The 21,587-nt window shown below is 36.8% G+C and overlaps 1 protein-coding gene across 2 annotated transcripts in view; it reads right to left on the bottom strand.

The window, feature by feature from the left end:
• Positions 1-514: 514 nt before the first annotated feature.
• The window catches only part of LOC149789870 (putative metalloproteinase inhibitor tag-225), a 50,351-nt gene continuing 29,278 nt past the window's right edge, over positions 515-21,587 (bottom strand). For both annotated transcript variants that reach the window (XM_089971877.1, XM_089971875.1), the window contains 3 exons: positions 14,091-14,230; positions 1,591-1,702; positions 515-758 (listed from right to left, as the gene is read on the bottom strand). In XM_089971877.1, coding sequence (XP_089828003.1) covers positions 598-758; positions 1,591-1,702; positions 14,091-14,230 — 413 coding nt within the window. In that variant the 3' untranslated portion in view covers positions 515-597. The remainder of the gene's footprint in view (positions 759-1,590; positions 1,703-14,090; positions 14,231-21,587) is intronic.

Genomic DNA, 21,587 nt, shown 5'->3' with positions numbered 1-21,587 from the left:
CTATTATTATTAAGGAAGTCTACTCCACTATTTGTAGTTGTAAGCATGTGTTGACGTGTGAATCTGATTACAGTCGTACTTCTCAAACATATACCGTAAACTGTGTATCAAGAGTAAATATTTCCCAGTATTCTAAGCTTAACTGACTGAAATCTGGATGATTTTAAGCCCCTCCCCCCCCCCCCCCAACAAAACAAAACATAACATAGAGAGAACGGAAGCATATCTAATTCTGAAGTACTTATCGCTAGTATAAAATTTTGTTTCTTTGTCCGACTTTGTAGGCTTATTCCTTCTCTCAGTACTAACCGTAATTATTTTATTTATATAAATTTAAATAGTAATCCGTGACTACTTCGCCCCCACCTCACACACTTACATACACACACACTTTAACAAGTATATCGGAGCAACCAACATATCTAGTGTGGATGTCTTTTAAAGCGGAATGTTAATGACATGCTCAGACAGAAATAGTTCTGTAGTAGGAAAGCTTCAAGAAAATTCAACTCCATTGAACTTTGTATTACGAGGATTTTATTTTTCTCTTGTCTTATTAATATGTCATGATCAGCACGTTCCGTACCACATCAACCTCTAAGTGCGGTTCTTGAAAGGGAACATGTTGCTTTTGACGTATTCACAATCGGGTACACTTTTATGTTCTAGGAGACTCAAGTTGGATTCCGATATATCGTTCCAACGGGCTATTTTCTGACAGATATCTGTGTAAAATTTGCCCCCATGGCTCGTTGTTCCTGTAGGTAATTGGATGAATCAGTTTTCAAATAGCTTTACAAATATTTAAGAGTGTATAAGATGTTCATTAGCTATTTATAGACATAGATATGTAGCACCACGGGAATGTTAATAACAGCAAATAAAGAGACAAATGTGTAGCACGATAGGAAATGTTAACATCAACATGTACATAGAGAAATCTTTAATTAGATATAATTATAGATATGATGTTCTAATACATAGAGAAATCTTTAATCAGATATAATTACAGACATGATGTTCTAATACATAGAGAAATCTTTAATCAGATATAATTACAGACATGATGTTCTAATACATAGAGAAATCTTTAATCAGATATAATTACAGACATGATGTTCTAATGCATAGAGAAATCTTTAATCAGATATAATTATAGACATGATGTTCTAATACATAGAGAAATCTTTAATCAGATATAATTACAGACATGATGTTCTAATACATAGATAAATCTTTAGTTAAAATATAATTACAGATATGACGTTCTAACAATTCTCGCAGTTTGTAATGACATTGGTCATTCCTGTCAATTCCTTGTTTACACGTATTCAGGCGAATGATGCTCGTCTTCTTTTTTGGGGTCAAACTTCTGACCCAAAATATCCTAATTAAGAAATTGAGAAAACTCGAGAGTATTTTGCCTTTTGTAAACCCTTTAAATTGGTCTGCCATTATGAGAATATATGTATAGACTATATATATATATATATATATATATATATATATATATATATATATATATATATATATATATATATATATATATATATATATATAGATGGACAGATAGATAGATAACTTACTTACCAGCAAGAAGATAATCCGTGTCTCTCGTTAGAACGAAGCCGCAGAGGGAATCCCCTCGTGGAGCCGTCATTTCAAATACAGAATCTTTCGTGGATATTTGGACAGGACCTGCCTGAAAAACGAATTATGAAACGTTGTGGAATAATAATCAGTAAACCTCAATATATATATATATATATATATATATATATATATATATATATATATATATATATATATATATATATATATATATATATATATATATATATATATATATATATATATATATATATATATATATATATATATATATATATATGTGTGTGTGTGTGTGTGTGTGTGTGTGAAGCCAAATCGCAACCACCGTATGTGCAGTGTATGCTGAAGGTGTTTCAGCTGGAATCAGGTCATTGTATCTGCCAACGATTACATATGAAGAACTCTTCCTGAGCTCATACACTGCAAAATAAGAGAAGGGACGAAACAGATGTATTGGACTGACGGAAAAGTCCATATGAAGGTTGATGGAGAGATTTAAACAATAAAATATATGACATATTGTGGGGGGTGGGGTATGTCGGAACTACTGTGAGGTACAACATTGTCGTTCAATGACTTTCTGTACGCAAGGTCACATATTATCAATGGGAAAGGAAGGGTTTGCGCAAATTGTTTGAACAACACAAATGTCGATGTGTTGATGAGAATCAACCAAAATGAAAACAACAAATAGCAGGAGAAATGAGTGTGTGATATTGCTCCTTTAAAACCTTTAACTTGTTTCATGGTCCCAGTCTCAAAGTTCCTCCTAACAATCAGCAATAGCTCAGGAGGACAACCCTCTTCAAAAAATAACATGGTTAGCAGCAGTATAAATAGGTTCGCAAAAAAGGAGGACGTCTTTAACTGAAGCGTTTAATAGTGTTCATACCAGATTATCGATGTTTATTTTCCTTTTAGATATTAGATATGGATACTTAGCTTTGAAGACCCCAAAGCATATACTGAAGTGTTTACGTTTTCTTGTCTAAACTCAACGGCAATTGTGACATGTATTACTCTAGTTAGTAGTTGTCTGAATTGCTAGCTAGTAGTATCACAACAAGACTTTTACACTTCGATTGCTGAGAAAAGTCAACTCTTTCTATACCCCACGATTTTACTACTCGTTTCATGATTGTCACACACGAAAATATGCGCTATGGGGCAATAAAGATAATTCTAACGCAAGCGTGAAAGATTTTGCAAAGCAAAGTCGGCTAACTTAAAATGATGTAACTGTTACTAATTCTTTTGGTAATTCAATTATTAATGTTTAGAAATGTTAGAAATATTGAAGGACAACAACGGCGATGCCGTCAAATGCAGGTGCAGAAAGCTCCGTCTTTGTGTATGCAGTGTACATTGTTGTCGCCGCTTAGATTTGTAAAGGGGATACTCGTTACTAACACACTGGATACTATTCGCTTGACTGAATGATTTGCTATATGTTGAGTACACCCACTGGTCGCGTAATCAATTTTGCTAAACAAAGTCTCATACTAAACAGTTACTCGAATTTCACGGTCTGCAAATTAATCACCTGTTTTGGGGTTACTAATGCCTCGGTTTCGTATCTGTGCAAGAAGTCGTCGGTGGTTTTCCATTTTCCACCACCACCATTTCGAAGTCAACCATGATTATTTTTATCCGCAACTGCCATCGAATAGAGGTTATTAATGGCACTGAAACTACACTGTGCTGCCGTATGAAGTTCCGAAGAAACACGTATTCGTGAGTGCAGACGTAATTAAACTATTTTACCAGTACCACCATCCACACTTGTTACTATCGATATGGCTCAGATAACAATTCAGACTGGTGTTCCTACAATAGTTGCTGTGGTCAAAATTCTAGCAATACCAAGTCCTACGATGGTAATGGCGCTGCAGTATCTACCTCCAAATACACGGTCTATCTTAGTTCTTTCATTATTTACGTGATCGTGAAATATAAATGTTTGGAAGGCAAGCCTTCTTTAGGAGTAAGACGCACACGCACTTATAACCAATTACTCTTTTCACTGGTACAACTAACATTATATACCATAGAAAATATATTTCGTTGGAATATTTAAATTTCGGGCTATTGCGGTTCTTCGAGTCCTGGCATTACATCATAAAAACCATACTAATTGCGCCATTAGTTTGTTTCTAAAACGATTCACCTGTTACACGGACAAGTGCATCCTTGTTGAATAACATTCGAAATTTTTCTCTTCTTTGCTGAGTTAATGCTGGTAAAACATAATCAACAGATGAAGTCAACCGGGGTGGATTTGTCAGTGAACTCCAACTCATCAGTTGTCGAAACAATCCCTATGTATTTCATGCCTGTTGGTGCAATCAACGACGAAGTATTTGTTTCACTTGTTATTGGCATGACTCCAAACCGGCCTCGAGAGTCGGTAGTGGTACACCAGGGTGGTTCAAACGGTCTATTTATATCTTGCACTAGGTAGATTATAGTTGAGCGTATACGAGGGTCTGGTAATACCATACTGAAGCAGACTTTAATTAATAAGTGGAACATAACTGCAATGTTGGTATCATTGGTCACCCGTTCCACCACCCCGTCGACAAACTCAGCAACCTCATCACCACGTATTGGTAAATCTCATCTTAACACAAACGCCAAAGATGCTCAAGTACCTTCCGGATTTGTGCTGAGTCCTTCGAACTTAATTTCATTTGCGGCAATTAATGATTTTGGTATTGTATAAGTGAAAAATTCTTGAAAATAGGAGTCTGGAACGTCGTATGTAAAGTGATGTAAAACTACGCAGCTCACCATTTATATCTGTTGTTATTGTACCCTACTCAGTAAGTATGAGTAACATAAATATTCAGTATTTATTTGGATTTGTGTGCATTCAGGATTTCCCCATGGAGAATGAAAACGTTTTTGGGGATATGAACAAGCATTTCACACCATTTGAGCAACAATTAAGACTTCAATTAAGGGTTTCGGGTCTTAAATTTTAAAAACAAATCTTTATTTTGATTCATATTTTTATCACAATCTGAAGAATTTTCGGAAAACATCAAGGTAGTGTAGTTTCTTCTTTCTTTCCATGAAAAGAATTAGATGGGAGGAAGGACAGATTGATGGAAATTCCATATACTTATGTAAATATTTATTTATCATTCATCCATTGAACGAGAATGAAGAGATTTCTCAGCCATAATACTTCTGTATCATTTCTTCCTTTAATAAGAATGAGGGGATTCCTTGAAATGTACTTTCTGTTTTTCTTTTTTAATGTGTTGAGGGGCTTTCCTTGATGAAGCTATGTATGTATTATTCCTTCTTTTCTTCAATGAATAAGAGCCAATACCTTTATCTGGTGCAAATATCTCTTAGTTTTTCTTCTTTCCTACTGTGAATAAAGATGAAGTTATTCCTCTGACGTCAATATATATGGATGAAACATTAATTATTGTTCATTTACTATACATCTAACAATTAAATTAACGAAATTCTCAGATTTACAACACTTTACAACACTTGAATATATCGGTACTTTCTAGAACACATGCTCTAAAACCTGTAGAGGACTCCTCCAAAAATCTATAATAAAACCTGTTTGAACCTACCAAATTCCAAATAGTGACAAACAATCTGCTTGATTCAAGATTTTATACAAAACTAACTCAGATAGGTAATTCTCGTAATCACTTTTAAAAACTGGGATCAGTATCTAAGCACGATAAGGTAATGGTTTATAGTTCATCGGCTTCCGATACTACCAAGAAATGGCTCTAGTTTCATGAAACTCCTAAACTTGAGTGCACCCAAGCTCTAATTTTACTAGTCTATAATACATAAACTATATGCGATACAAAATTTATAAATTAACAATAACTTTACAGATATGAGTCGTATGTCGCATTACACGTACACCCAGTGTGGCCCTGACGAAACCAATCATTTTATTCTAAGAAATAAACAAAAACTTGTTTACATCTTAAACACGAAGTGCCATCATGACCTCGACAACAACCAATCATTTTAAAATAAAAATAGAACTTGTTTACCTGGTCGCTACACATTTTGAATTAAGGTCAGGTTTTCGATCGACACCTGGTGTTTATAAAACGAACAGTCATGGTCAAACTATTTTCTGACAAAAAGTATCATCTCTAGAGGATAAATCTACATTACAATAGCATGTAAGATAAAATATTTATTTTTTAAACTGACAAACAAATATATTTAAATAAATATATATTAAATCAGATACAAGTAAATCAAATATATATAACAATTAAAAGTAAACCAGAAGTGTTAACAAACAAAACTGTTACATTGCATTTTTACAAGTAAGCCGAGATTGTTTGAAAAAGAGATAAAATCTTCTAGTCTTTTTGTGGTATTACATCATTTTTCGAAAATTACTTTTTTTCCGTTATTTATTCTGGTAAATATCTTTATTCTGGTTAACCTATTGACCGCATGATTTGTAGTTTATGTTCCTCCCGTGGCATACCGCGATGAGGTGATGGAGCGATGAAGTGATAGAATGGAGCGATGAAATTACCATCGCATCGCTTCATTGCCTGGTAAAATAGTATACGATGGAGCGATGGAGCAATTGGCCCTAACAGGATTTCATACATTTTAGCATCTCTCAGTTCATGGCCGTCGATGCTGACTGGAAGTAACTTCCGTATACCTCTGGTGTGCCGTTTGTATAACTGTGATTTGGTAATTGGCGTCTTGTTACTATCCATTTCAGTCTAATGAAAAAGTCCTTGTTAACTGTTAAATCTACTTCAGTCTATTCAAAAAGTCCTTGTTAAATGTTAAATCTATTTCAGTCTATTCAAAAAGTCTTGTTACATGTTATATCCATTTCAGTCTATTCAAAAAGTCTTGTTACATGTTATATCCATTTCAGTCCATTCAAAATGTCTTGTTGAATGTTATGTCAATCCAGTCTATTCAAAATGTCATTCTTAAAAGTTATATCCATTTCAATCTATTAAATAAATACTTCTTAAATGTCATATCAATTTCAACCTATTCAAAGGTCCTTGTAAAATGTTATATACATTTCAGTCCATTGGAAAAGTCTTCTTAAAAGTTTTGTCAATCCACTCTATTAAAAATGTCCTTGCTAAATGTTATATCCATTTCGGTCTATTCAAATAGTCCTTGTTAAATCTAATATCCATTTCAGCCTATTCAAAGGTCTTTGTTAAATGTTATATCTATTTCAGTATATTCAAACAGTCGTTGTTACTTGTTATTTTTGTTTTATGATCTGTGTTTATAACGTCTATTGGGTTCTAATTTATCGGCTTCAAAGAATGAAAATGAAAGTCACTGGACTAACTGTCAACGACATTCTTTAATTTCAAACCATGTGCATTTAAAGACTGCAAAAAATACATCACCATATGAAATAGCAAACAATTTATGCCATACTATTAATACTTACTCCTTGCTTGGTATCTACCTAATGAATTCGGTAATTAATCCCTAGCATAAAAATAATTGAGTATACACAATATTTCCTCTTTATCAGTCAATAACTTATTTTAGAAGCAAAGAAAGAAAAAAATATATAAATATTTACATGAAGAGAATCCCATCGACTCTAGAAAATGAACGAAGAAAGAATATATCAAGAAATTTCCCTATTCTTATTAAATGAGGGAATGATACCTAACTAGTATCATTAAAAAATCTCTTTAAATGCATTCAGTGAAGGACTGATAAATAAATATTTACATAAATACGTGGAATCTCCTTCCAGCTATCCATCGTATCGTCTAAATCTTATCATGGAATGAAAGAAGAAAGGATATATTGAAATGTTTACATGAAATCACCGGGAATCCATCCTCCCCTTTTCTTTGTATCAGTCTAGTGTTGTACAGCGATCTAAAATTTTGCATGGAAGTTTCGTAATAACGACTGAAGTACAAAGTACTCAACCAATAGAAATAAACAAACGTTTGTAATAACGACTGAAGTACAATGTACTCAGTCAATAGAAATGAAAAAACTTTTGTCATAACGACTGAAGTACAAAGTACTCAATCAATAGAAATGAACAAACTTTTGTAAAACGATTTAAGTATTACATTTTAAAAGAATTAATATTTTATTTAAGATCATTAGAGCCGCATGCATGACGTATAGTATATTGGTTTTTTTTATTGTTTTTTTATATATCTTAATTTTAATTATTTAAACTTTGATAAAATCTACCGCTGTTACCCTTCCCTGATATTTTCATTCATTATTTGCAGAAGTTGGGTTTATTCGAGCTTTTCGTGGCTAGTGATTTCCTTCACAAAACACTCATAATTATGCAATATTATAGAAGTAAGGATTCAATTGTTCCACTCACTCATTTCTTTGAAAATCGGTGCTAATGAATGTTTTCGCTCACAATTGTTCAGGAGAGTGATTTTCAACTGCACTAACAGTCGTGAGTCATGGATTCTGCCTTAAATTATACCCGTCCTTCGAGAGAACCCTCGCTTCAAGATTCAGTCTTCTTAATCGACAGCTCTAGGTTTCTTGTAGCCTTGGAAACTGGCGCAGTGTTAGAGAGGAAAAATAAAAAATATACCTAGATTCTTTAATGTGGACCAAAATACTTTATGAGGATTTGAAAATATAGTTGTTGCTGATATCTTACGAAAACAAAATCACTTACATATTACATTTCTCTTGGCATGGATTATTACATGTATTGGATCTTGGTTGTCCGAATGTCGTCTGCAAAACAAATCTAGGCGTGAGTCCTGACACCATCTGTCATGGATGGACCGCCACTCTGTATATTATTGGTGTTTGCTAATTGTTTTGCATTTTGACCTTAAACTGTAGTTGTAGTCAAAGTCAGACTTTGTTAAGTCGTTTACACCCTATACACTCAGTACCATTTTATGTTCCTAAAACTCGAAAACGGTTATTTGACATTGGATTTATTTTACATTATTTTCTTTCTTTTTTTTTTGTTCAAACGATTTCACTGTAATGCTTGCATTGTAATTATACATCAAATCATGTTTTAAGCTAAAACACTTTGATTACCACTTTGTTATTTTTTATTGAATATCAGTTGATCATTCAGACTGGTTTGTGTAAATCATTTAATTTTCTTGTTCTTCATTTTATTTCATGATATGTTGTAACATATTTCATTATGATAATCTTTAATTTGGAATTAGAATTATTCATTCCGTTTTGTTTCTTCAAATCATATGATTTATCCCAGCGTCATTTGGAATCTGAATTTATGATTTCATTTTTTGGGGGTTGAATCATTTCATTTGATACTGCGTCAATTTTGGTTGATGTAATTTGAATGGTGACGGCTGCCCATACATTATTCCTTAATCAAGAAACCGACTGGTCCAGGTTATGGCGTATTCTAAGAAATTGATATAAACCGACCAGCCTGATTCAGTATGAAATCAATGAGACGTGGTACGAGGTATGTCACATCAAGCAGAACTGAAAACTTAGAATGCCCAAAATGAATTAGGTACTTTTAGCTACATTTAATGATGCTAGCCTGGAACTTCACTGACACACACGCTGATATCATTCGAGATGCTGCTCGGAACGAATTATAGTATCTGCTTTAAATCGAACGTCTCATATAAGCGAGTCTGTTATTTCCACAAATAAATGGGTGTCTGTCATTCCCACAGATAAATGGGTGTCTGTCCAGTCGCACAGATAAATGGGTGTCTGTCAGTCCCACAGATAAATGGGTGTTTGCCATTTTAATTCATCTGAAGATACCCATAGTTCATTATTACGTCACGAAAATCTAAATTTTCTGTATTTTCTACATTGGTCAGACTAAAAGATTAGTACGAATTCGGAAATGCAGTTCTGAAAGTGACTGCATTATTGGTGCATTTCTTTGCTAAATATAAAGAACCCTTCCCCCGAAAAAAAACAACCACACCGTTCTTTTGAAATCTAGACATTTAATTCTACTTCATTTGTGAAATAAAGCATACAAGAATTAAATTTATTGTTATTTGCATGTTGTTCTGACAGATATGATGATTTTCACTCTTGGAGGTAATCGGATTATGACAACGTTGAGAAAAAAAATGTTTGTAACATTCAATTTGAAGGACAAAATACATTTGCCAAAATCGGTATATAATTTTCCCGAAAATAGAAAAACAGTAGTTACTTAAATACATTGTCACTAAGTGATTCATACTTACATTTTGCAATGGTGCAAAATTTTGAAGAATAGTTTCTGAATATAATTTCGCTGTACATTCTGTCGTGGTCAGCGCGACAAGTAAACATTAAGATTTATGTACTGGCTAGGTTCTCTATAATTGGCAGTTTGTAATAACTAACATCTCCTTCTTGGAGGCATGAAGTGAATTTTGCTTAGGGACCATTCGATACCGGTCGGACAGATATGTCGCTGTAAAGTTATACGGCGGTAAATAACGGGGTTGAGACGAACTAGGGAGAATTATATAAAGTTGTAGTCCATTTGAAACAGGTGTCATAAAATTATGTTTTTCAGAATCGTTATTAATAAAGGCGAACTAGAGAGGATTATTCTAACTTCAATGGAAGTAATAAAGATTGTGGCAGGTAAAAAGTAATCCTGATTGGCTAAGCTAAGCGAGGGTGTGTGTGTTCCCAGACGTAATTGGCGCTTTTAAAATAATCTCCCTCGCGATATTAGGCAGTCCACGTTTTTCTTTCGAGAGGGAAAGTCTGAGGGACTCCCAGAAAAGAGGGTCTGGAACTTTTAGAGATCTGTAACCAGAGAAAGACAGAGGGAATTCTTTAACGAAACGTGTGCGAAGGCCCTGAAAGCACAAAGTTTGTCTCACTTACATACAATGTGGTCATTGATGTAAATTAGTAAGTATTGTTGAATTTATTCATTTTAAATTTATACTTAAAATGTTCCTTGAGTTATATGTTATATGATTCATGGATTGTAAAAATGTCAATATCTCGTCATAGAAATGAGTTAGGATTCACTTCTTTTGTATGTAACAGAAATCACGTAGCGTAAGATTTCGTGTATTTCTTCTGACATAAGCTGTGATGAGTACATTATCTCTGTTAAATGATTTTGTACCATAAAGATTTCCTGCTTTGTATAAGGTATACCTAAAATTGATTATTCCTATGTCTGGAAATATGTCAATGAATCGCTAATTAGCAGTGGAACGTTAGGCTCAGGAGTGAAGTCCATTAATTAGTGTGTTATTAAGACCTGATTTCTCTTCAACCGAGAATCTAGTAAAGTATATCTACTGGCTAGTTCAGCTGGTAAATTTATAGTCACAGCGGGGTGTGATGGTTCATCTAAAGATGTCTAAATATGTCATGGTCAATTGGAATGCGGTAGCCATTAACAAGACATTGATTTATGATAATAGGATAGTAAGCGTGTATTAGGTGCGAAATTACCATAGCCAGTTCTTTTGAGTTTCGATAGACGTGAGAATATTGTTTGATTTCAGGAGAAATAAACCTGACATGTATGTAGTTGGGTGCTGTATTTTTATTTTGAAGGAAAGAAATAGCTCTACATACACTGTATTGTACAGTGGGGAAAAGAGCACAGTCTGCAGGTGAGAAGTTGATGACCGCAGGAGGAGTTGGAGGACGGAATAGAGAGAGAGAGAGAGAGAGAGAGAGAAACGCCGACCGATTACCTACAGTGATTTGGGAAAAGAAAGACCGCAATCACCAGATGAAGCTGTCATGCCGACAATTTTGAGTTCGATCAGTCACTCGATCACATGACGAAATTTGATTAGCAGTGTAAAAGAACAGCTAATTGAATTTCGTATAATTTTGTAACTGTTTCTGGAGAAAATGAATAATTCACATGTCATATTCGATTTCGTTTTGTTTATGTATAATTAATTAAATTGCTTTATTTTGCATGCGGGGGATTGTGTTATTCTATTATAATCTCTGCTCTGATATCCATTAATTTCATGTTTTATTTTATTGTTTACCCGATCCGGGCAATAACACCGTTGTCGGTCATCTCATAGGCAATGATAAACATATACCATAAGGAGTGGGGAAGATCACCCCCACCCCCCACCCCCGACACATTTACTTAGGTGTATGTAAACATATTTGTAAGTGATTCATCGTTACATTTACTCAGGTGTATGTAAACACGTTTGCAGATGATTTGCAGTTCAAGGCGTTGCTACTCTATTTTTATGTATAGATGCTTATGACTGTATGTATATTTGCAGTAGTGATTGATGGCAGTAATGCCTATTGATTTTTTAAGACTAACATGCAGGTTGTTTTAGCTCTGTGTGGTGCATATGATACAAGACACGTGTGATTGTACATGAATATAACTTGGTATATCCGTATATCACTGCATATGATATTTTTTTTATTATTGATGCATACGTTCAAAGGGTGGCAGGACAATTACCCCCTCCCTCGTCAATTACTCTCACCCCCACCCTCCAGGTTAATGCTCCTCGGTCATTCACCCCCATGTGAATCACCCCCACCCATAGTGTCAGTTACCCCCCTGGACAACTAACCCTATGACATGGTTATTCCTCTGTATAAAAGAAGCAAATACACTGAATAGAGAAGTACAACCATAAGTCAGAACGGTGCATAGGGCTGTCTGCCCTACGATAGTGATAACACGACGATGCCTAGTAGTTGATATACCAATTTGTCATCGGTAGCTTCAGAAAACGTCAAGTCAAGGAAACGTCAAGTTGATTTCGAAATTGAATTTGGTCCACACCTTTTGCATATGAAGATGTGTACCAAATATGACCGATTTCTAGTTCATTTAAAATTACTGCAAGAGAAATAATAAACAATTTTTTTGTGGCTTACTTCCAGTTATCCATAGCGTATACTCCTAAATGTCACTCACTTTGAACTTCTTTGTTCCATAGTCTAAACATAAAATACAATTCTTTTTCTTGCGGTCCAAAAGTATTCTGTTTCAGGAATTACAAAATAATCCGATAGTCTGTAGTGTGGTAAGACTGCTTCGGAAATTATGCCACATTTGCAACTTATATTCTAATATTAAAAAAGAATGCTAGGCAGGGGTAGTAAAAGTGTAAGTTGTGTGGAAAAATTCACGTAAATAACGAATTTTGCTACGTTGATTATATTTACGAATTACACAAAGCAGGCGAACATTAACATCATCGTGGTGCTTTTTTAGTTGATGTTGATGAAAGATTGCGTAATGTGAATAACCATGTCAAAGAGGTAATTATTCAGGAGGTTACTGGTATGGGGGTGACTGACCAGGTGGGTAATTGACAGCAACTATATACGGGGGTGGTAATTGTTCTAGAACCGTTGATGTATGCCACGTTTTGGTATGCGTAATACAAATATGTATATTCGTATATCAATGTATATGTTCAATCATGCCACGTGTTGTGTGTGTGCATGAGTGTGTGTGTGTGTTGGATTTTTATCGTTCAACAATTTGAGTCACATCGCTACGATGCCTGAGGTTTATAGTGATGCAGACACGTGGCATCATGTACCACCAAGTCACATTATCCTGACACTAGGCAGACCAGTCCTAACACTACCTCCCAATGCTAAGCTCCAAGCGAGGCAGCGACTTGTACCATTTTTATGTTGTTGGTATGGTTCAGCCTGGATTGGAACCCGCGACCTCCCAAATCCGAGGGAGAAGTCAATATCCGGCCCTAGGATGTGCCGGGCCCAAGGCAGCAAAAGCAATGAGCGGGACCCGAAAAAAATGCATTGCAGAGTTGATTTCCTGAAAGCGCGGGGCCCAAGGTGGTTGTCTAGTTTGCCTTACTGTAGGGCCGGGCTTGGAGTAGACTAACCACTTAGGCCACCGGAGCGATATCACATTTACGTATGTGTGACTGAAATATGTATATCAGTGTAAGAATGCATACTTTTAGCATGCTATGTTTTTGTACGTGTGATATAAATATGTATATCAGTCTAAGAATGCATACTTTTAGCATGCTATGTTTTTGTATGTGTGATATAAATATGTATATCAGCAATTGAATAAATTATTTTTCTTTTCTTATTTATTGCCATCGCACAGTCTTTAAGTTTTTATTTAACAAATTAAGTTTTAATATCGAGGCCTCAAAAAAGATTAGTGTAATTAGGCTTTATGCTGTTGTTATTATTATTATTATTATTATTATTATTATTATGTAAAATGTTTGTGATTGTTGGGTAAATACAGCTAAAATTCTAATGTTTTCATATGGAATGGGATAATGTGAGAAGTTTGGGTTAATCATGGAGTAGGTTATACGAAACTCTAAAAAATGGAAATTTCTCATCTAGTAAACGTTAGAATCTGATAAGCATCAGAGCAGCTATTGGTATCCGGGTTTCTTTTTTATATAGGAGATTGTCACAGATAATGATGATAATTGACATCTGCATGATCAAATTATATTCAAAATTAAAATGTACTCGTAAGTACATTCACTCACCTTGAATGTTTTTTGCAGCTGTATCTTGTAACGTGTGAGGGCCAAGTCGTACATGAAACTGAAGTCATTCGTCGGTTCCTCTGGCAAGGGATTCCCGTTCGGGCCGATCACTTCCGCACTTAACACACGTGCTCGGATCACTGATGTACACATAAAAGCAGATTAAAAATAGAGAGCAGATCAGTATGAGCTCATGCATATTTGAATTTGTAGAATTTGCAATAATCAATCTCACTTTGAATATATATCTAGCTGAAAGGATGGATATGTGGTAGGTACGATTTTGTATTTCCATAAGACTGGTCACTTCCACTGCGCTTTATGTTATAAATATTAGTGCGGTAGGAAAACCGATTAAGATCTTAAGGGTGCATTCTTTTCTATTTCTCCCTAGATTGAAAGGACAAAAATGTTTAAATATTTCACGTATGTTTAAACAAAATTTTGTCAGAATAATTGTATGTCTGTATATACGTACGTGCGAATGTATATATGGGCAACATAGGATCTCAACAAAGGCCAAAATCTGCCGAAACAAACGTTTGCTGTGTTACCAAGAGTAAAGGGTATTTTGTTTGAATTAAACTTGGGGGATGAGAAAGCAAATTTCATGAAAGAGGAGGAACTATTGATGAATCCGCCAAGCTGAAGAGGAAGAAGAAAAAAAAAAAAAACATCTGGCGCACGATCACCTGCAAGAACATCGTTAACGGTAACATTTACAATACCTCGGACTTGGGCGATCAGTAGAGCTCATCATCCACAACTGCCACGCTTGGTAAGAAAACCTTCATTTCGTGGAAGTGCGCCAGATAAAGTTTTATGAGGGTGATGTCTGGAAGGGAATAGAGGAGACAACAGGAAGGAACTAAAACCTATGTGGGTTCTTGGTATGGTAAGGAAAAAAGAAAGAATTTTTTAAAATCAAAAATACGTAAATCCAATGCTTGGGGACCAGTTTGTGTCAGCAAGGTGAAAAGTTCTTCAGAACCCGTAAAAATGTAAAACATAGCTAACAACCACAGTCTAAGCGAATCCACCTCTGTAGATTAAATAGCGATAGACCAGAACGTCTGGAAACCAACGTTAGAGTTTATGCTGGAGGACATCCAGCGGGCATACGTTGAGCGTGGTTTGGAATAATTCCGATGATTATTACATTAGGTTACAAGCCTAGCATGGCCGCCTGCTATCTTTACAGCTTTCTAGGGATATGAAATTGCGCCGAGTTCTTTTAATAGTTAGGCAATCGAAATAGCACACTGTTAATGTTCTTCTTCTTGACAGGAACCTGATTAGGGTTGCACATGTGTGGTCCTGGGAATTCAGGTCATGCTGATATCCGGTTATTCCCACTTGGTCTGGACGCGACTTGTTGTACCCCTGCAGAAAATTAGTTAGTTCGCACCTACCCACTTCTGCCCCCCCCCCCCCCCCGGCTTTTGCATTTTGGCGTTCTTACGAATTTGCATGTAACGCATTATATATTTTATACCAACAAAAAGCAGACGAAAGTCTGGCTAAAGGAGGGCAATGAAAGGGGGTGAATTATTATTGACAAATTCAAATATGTCATAGAAGGCTCCGAGTGTCCGAGTGGTCTAAAGCGGTCTAAGTTACGGATCACTGCCATCTCACCTCTGTCTGCGTGGGTTTGAGTCTCGGATTCGGCTAATGTGGGTATGTGAGAAAGCTTGCCAGTAGCTTCTCGTGGGTCGGTGGTTCTTTCCGGGGTTTTCCCGGTTTCTTCCTCCACCATTAATACTGGCCGCCATGTACAGCCTATCGTGTGCTGAAAATGGCGTTAAACCCTACAACAACAACAACAACAACAAATATGTCATAGCAAGCGACTACAAACGGATATCGCGTCAGCTGGTTCTGATAACGGCGATCTGGTCTATCTGGTGCGAAGCTGCAAAGAGGCCAACGTTCTAGCAGATTGCGACAATGTGCTGATTGGGTATGTTATTACAAGCCATGACTGTACTCAAGTGCAGTACAAGCATCTTCCGATGTCCATGCTTGATTACGTAAGCATACGTTTTATTTGTGTGCTGTGATGTTACAACCGACATCAAGTCTTAGATAAAGGAGATGAAAGCCTACTACTCTGAGAAGCCATTTTACTTGGAATGCGCTTTTCTTGAGTGCAGTGTCCACGACTGACTGCCCGCTTAGTAAGCTGCAGCATGAGGAAGTGGCGTGTCAAGGAGGAAATGCTTTTGGCACCCAATAACATTAATGCCTACAATCCCAAGCTTGAGTACTGTACGCAATCAAAAGAAGAGATACCAGTTTCGACATCGTTTAGTACTAATAAGTCGTTAGCGGCGGACTTTCTTTCCTATCGTAACGGTGATGGAGGCTTTGTAAAACCATACGCAGATAAACCATTTAGTTCACACATCTATCTATCAGCACGCAAAAAGATATGTGACCAAGGCGTCGGTGTATAAATATATCACACCTTTCGTTGTAATGGATGCCCATTGGCGAAGTGGTGGACTGAACGCATTTGACAAAAATGTTTTTGGTGGTTCATTATTTGGGACGAAATCTGTAATCTTCCGCTAAATCTTTGATATATTTCTCGTACGATTGTAACAGCTGAGGCATTCAGATTACCTACTGTGGCGACCAGGGCCAAGCCGCGCCCATTGACTAAGAGCTGTCCCATGACTGGTTTAGAAGAGCATACAGACTACTACGACGAGGTAGAGAAAGTCCACCACGCCAAGTACGATGCTCTTAACAGCTTAACAAAGAGGATACTCCTTAAATCTTAGAAGGTCCATATTCATGAAGTTTGAAAGGCTCTTCCCGCCTGTCAGAATTGAATTCTGAAGCAGTGGTTGCGGAGGGATCGCTGAGATGCTCGTGTAGCGTAGGACAGGACTCAACAACTGTTATCTGAGCTACACCCACCCCCAAAGCAAACAAGCCCTTTGCAGTCAAGCTGGTTCCACTTCTTTACCATCCACATGATGACCATCCCCAAAACATTCTTTCTATCGTGCCAGAGGCAAACGAATTTATAAATAACACTATTATCGATGTGACAATTGAAACCACCGAGAGCCGATAAAAATTTCAAACGCGCGCCTTGGTTGCAGCATTACTGTGTTGAGGTTTTGGGGATTTTCCTTAGAAAGCCTGTGCAAGATATTGATTGTCGACAAATACGTTCAACATTCCAATATTGAGTAGCTGACATTGCCCCGTTTTGAGTATCTGTCTCCACCTGATTTTGTCCAGTTTATATTCTGGAGTGCACTGCCACTATCGCTCTTTAAGCACTAGTGTTCAGCACACTATTGGTTTATGCTTTCTGGTTTATTTGGCGGTACTGCCAGATTGTCTGGAGGCGGATGGAGACCAATACATAACAAAAGTTGGCCTCGTCAAGTAAGTGACATGGGATGAGCTGATAGCCTTCTTGAATCGCAAAGTGTCGCACCTCCTCTTTCTTTAAAATGGATGATATTGTGTGTACTTAACGGCAGACAGAATCACATCTGTCGACGGAACCAACTCGGTAAGCGCATCCGGATTTTATCGTTGAGATAAAAGGCAAAACTTTCAATATTATGACGATTTTGCTGCCATTAACAACGGTATTACTATCATCAGCATAAAGGTTGAATGATACTGTGTCAGACTCAGAGGCAACTTTTGGGGGCAATACGTGGTCTTTCTTTCAAACCGTGTAAAAGATTTCGTACGTGCCCCATAGTAAAATCAGAGACGCAAAAATGTATATAGAAATTAAGAATCCACATAACTTAAGACATGCTTAAGAGAAAGCGATTGGGTGGCAGCCAGACACGATAGAGCGAGAACGCGATTGGGTGGAAGCCAATAACGATAGAGCGAGAACGCGAGTCATTGGCGCCTGATTGTCCTCTTACAAAAGGCCAAGATGTTGTGTGAACGTTCTGATAAATAATACATAACTTTGCTAAAGAATATTAACCATTGATGGAAGAGTACTTGCTTCTATATAGGCTGGATAAAGTTAAACACTTCATATTAGGATTGGACAAAGATAAATTCAGAGAGACATTTACACTGAGATTACCTAGGACAACTACATAAATGAACCCGTGAACAACTGGGGTTAATTGCAATTGAGATGGCGCAAAAATAATCAATAGAACAAGCACCCTCCCCTAGGAATCTCGGACTCAATAATTACTAAAAATGACAAAGTGGTATTTGGCGAAATGGCCTCAGCATTAGTTCTTCCTTCGGGAACTGTATCGTACTCTATATATCGGCCAACCAGACTCAAACTCCGCGTCATCTTCGCAAAAAATATTTTCGTCATATTATGATGTTAGGTCAAACGCACACAGATACACACACACTTTCTGAATAGGGGAGTCCACTACAAAAAGAACATGCGTGCGGTAAGCGAGTTTGATGGAGCTGTGTTGTGGGCACGGTTGGGCGTGATCGCCTTCATTTTCCACAATCATTGTCACTCCCATCGATGTTGCCCTTGAGATCACAATTTTGAGCTGCAGGCTTGTTTTCATGACCAGAAATTTCTTTAGCGGGAGGCTCTCTCTGAAGGCCAAAATGTGCGACGAATTCCGGGTCCTTGCTGAGACTATACTCAACACAATATCCGACCATGCATCCAAATTGCTACGCGAGAATGCTTTTTCCGTGTGGGTCCACTACGGCGCCTCATATTCTCTGAGGAAGAGTTTTACGTTTACTCTCAATATAGTCGACATGTATATAGCCATGAAAACACCAGATACGGGCTGCGTCATACAAGGCATATGCCTCAGACGCTATCGACAACATTCAAAAAAAGGACAAATGAATTGATAGCCAGAAAAATAGACGAAGCACCCAAAGACATAAAATGTCTCGCTAGACATTTCGCATAAATATAAATTGTCCGGTGTCCATCAAAATGATTGAAGCATACACGGCAGAAACAGTGAAATAGCTGCGACTGCTGAAACAGTAGCTTTTTTGCTCTCAAGCTTTGCTCTATGCCTATGAACGCATGAGACCTATCCGCAAAGCAACCAGAGCCGACAAAAGGGGGGTGGGGGTGGGTGGTGGTGCAGGAGACCGAATGACACTTTTTAATTTTATAAGTGAAAAAAAATTGTTTGAACAAGAACTAGGAGAGGCCCGGGTGTTTCTTTCTCCAGGGCCCGTGATCGCCCTCTACGGCCTCGAAAGCAACACCACCATATGACGAATTGTGCCCATTTTAACCTTCTGATCCACGACGGAAACTGTTGTCTTCGATTTTTCTTTCATGCAGCGTAATATAACCGATAAAGTTAGCAAAGTAAATTAGGACACACATTCGCCCATTAAGTGTGATTGCCCGCACAAAGAAATTCCCCGACTACATGTCTCATCGAAAAAGCCAATTACTTTACGAAAAATATGTTGCAACTCACAAAATTGAATTATAGGCCAAATATACTTGCGTCTCATCTGCGAGCACCGATACGCTTGAAATTAAGGGGTGTCCGTTATGAGCCTGCTTCTAAATACTTTTAGTTACATTTTTGAAGTAGGCCTACACTCTGGGGTAAGTTTTTCTTCTTCAGCGCTTGTGCAAGCGTCTCAGAAAGAACGTCAGCCTCGCATGTCATATCAATCGTTTTGTATGGTTTATCTGCAGTCGTACATTTTAAGATTTAAAATTGCAATCATATTTACTTACTCCGCATTAAGAAAGTAACACTATTGCAAATAACCGTTGTTTGTACTAGGCATCACTTAATTTTTTGTTAAAAAGTGTTTTGACATTTGAGTTGCTTAGTCGTGGTGTTATATGACTGGGAATCGGATCAGAGGCTTACAACAACAGTGGGTTCTGGAAACTCCTGACTGTACATTTCTTTTGTTTAAACAGAGCAACCTATTTGCTCGTATCAGCTCGTTGCGTTAGTATAAAAGTCGACAGACTGCTGGCTACATATATACGTGTACACTAGCAGTTATCTGCTGGGCTTACACTGCATACGATAAATAAAACCTGCTATCACAATCATAATCTGAATTACATCAGGATTTTCTCGGTCTCGTTCCGGCCATAGAACTATAATGGGGTTAAATTTATAGGTTTCATTTTGCTCGAGGAACTCCGATGGGGGTTAAATTCTTAGGTTCATTTCTCCAAAATATCTCCAGAGGGGTTGAATTAAATCACGTAATTAAATAGTACAGGCAACATTCACCTCAACTGGTCATAAGAAACGAAAAGAAATCTGTCGGGGGGGGGGGGGGGAGGTAATACAACTATTTTAATGCTGCCACAACATAGCTATTTACTTTTTGGTACAAAATGTCCGACTGAACGACGAAAATTCAGAACAACATATAAGCTCCTGCGTAAGATATATATATATATATATATATATATATATATATATATATATATATATATATATATATATATGTGTGTGTGTGTGTGTGTGTGTGTGTGTGTGTGTGTGTGTTTTACGAAAATGAATCACTCGTTATCCTATAGCGAAAAGCTTAATCTTCTTAAACGTGATCATTGAAGAATTATGCAACATGGCGAACGAAAAATATGAGATGTTCCTTCACCCATGCCTAGGTATGGGATTTTACGCTGAGATTTGTACTGTGTTCTGTAGTTTCTGGTTCACTCTAATGGGAGGACGGAATTTCTGTCGTTCGGTCAGGTATTTTCCTACCAGAAAGTAAATAGCTATGCAATAGCAGAAGGTAAGGTATTACTGATAATAAAATAACCACTATTCAATGGGCTGCATTATTTTACTCTGGATTCTGGTCTCCACTGGACCAGACGGGGGAGGGAATGATTGACCGGAAATACTGACATATGCATTTGTTAGGCACATTTTGACCTTTGTTGAGACCCTCTGCTATTGTATGTATGTATGTATGTATGTACGTTCGTATGTATGCATGTGTGAATAGGAACTTTCGTTGAACTTGTTTCGTATTCTTTTGCAAAAATATCGCTCTTTAAATCAATAACATACGTGTAAATTAAGTATATGCACTCTGTTTGATAGATCCATATTTGTTTGTCTGTCTATCCGTCTGTTTTTATACATCTGATCATCATTTCAAAAGTAAATACCGTTAACTGCTGAGTGTCATGGATAGCGTAATGGAACACAATTATCAGTTTTGGTTCCAAAAGGATACATTTTATAACACTTACAGTTATTATTGCAATTTTGTTGATAATACTTATTTTGCCAGTGGACCCCGAACCTTCTTAATCTGTGAGAGTGTTCATTATTTGTAATACTCAATTTTTTGTTGTGTTGGCAGACCAAGCAAACCTGGTGGTTCTAACTCACTGATTGTTCTGAATAAATGCAAACTGTATATGATAATTAAACTTGCATAGTTAATCACAATAGCAAATTCTATTAACGAATTACAAGCATGCAGATTTGACGGCTTGCCATTGCATTTCCCAACGGTTTTCATTACACAAAAGCCCACACACCC

This window comes from Sinohyriopsis cumingii, chromosome 10, assembly GCF_028554795.1.
Source record: "Sinohyriopsis cumingii isolate HCF-2022 chromosome 10, ASM2855479v2, whole genome shotgun sequence".
Taxonomy (NCBI): domain Eukaryota; kingdom Metazoa; phylum Mollusca; class Bivalvia; order Unionida; family Unionidae; genus Sinohyriopsis; species Sinohyriopsis cumingii.
Note: the sequence above shows the minus strand (reverse complement) of the source record. Positions and strands in the feature narration are given on the sequence as shown.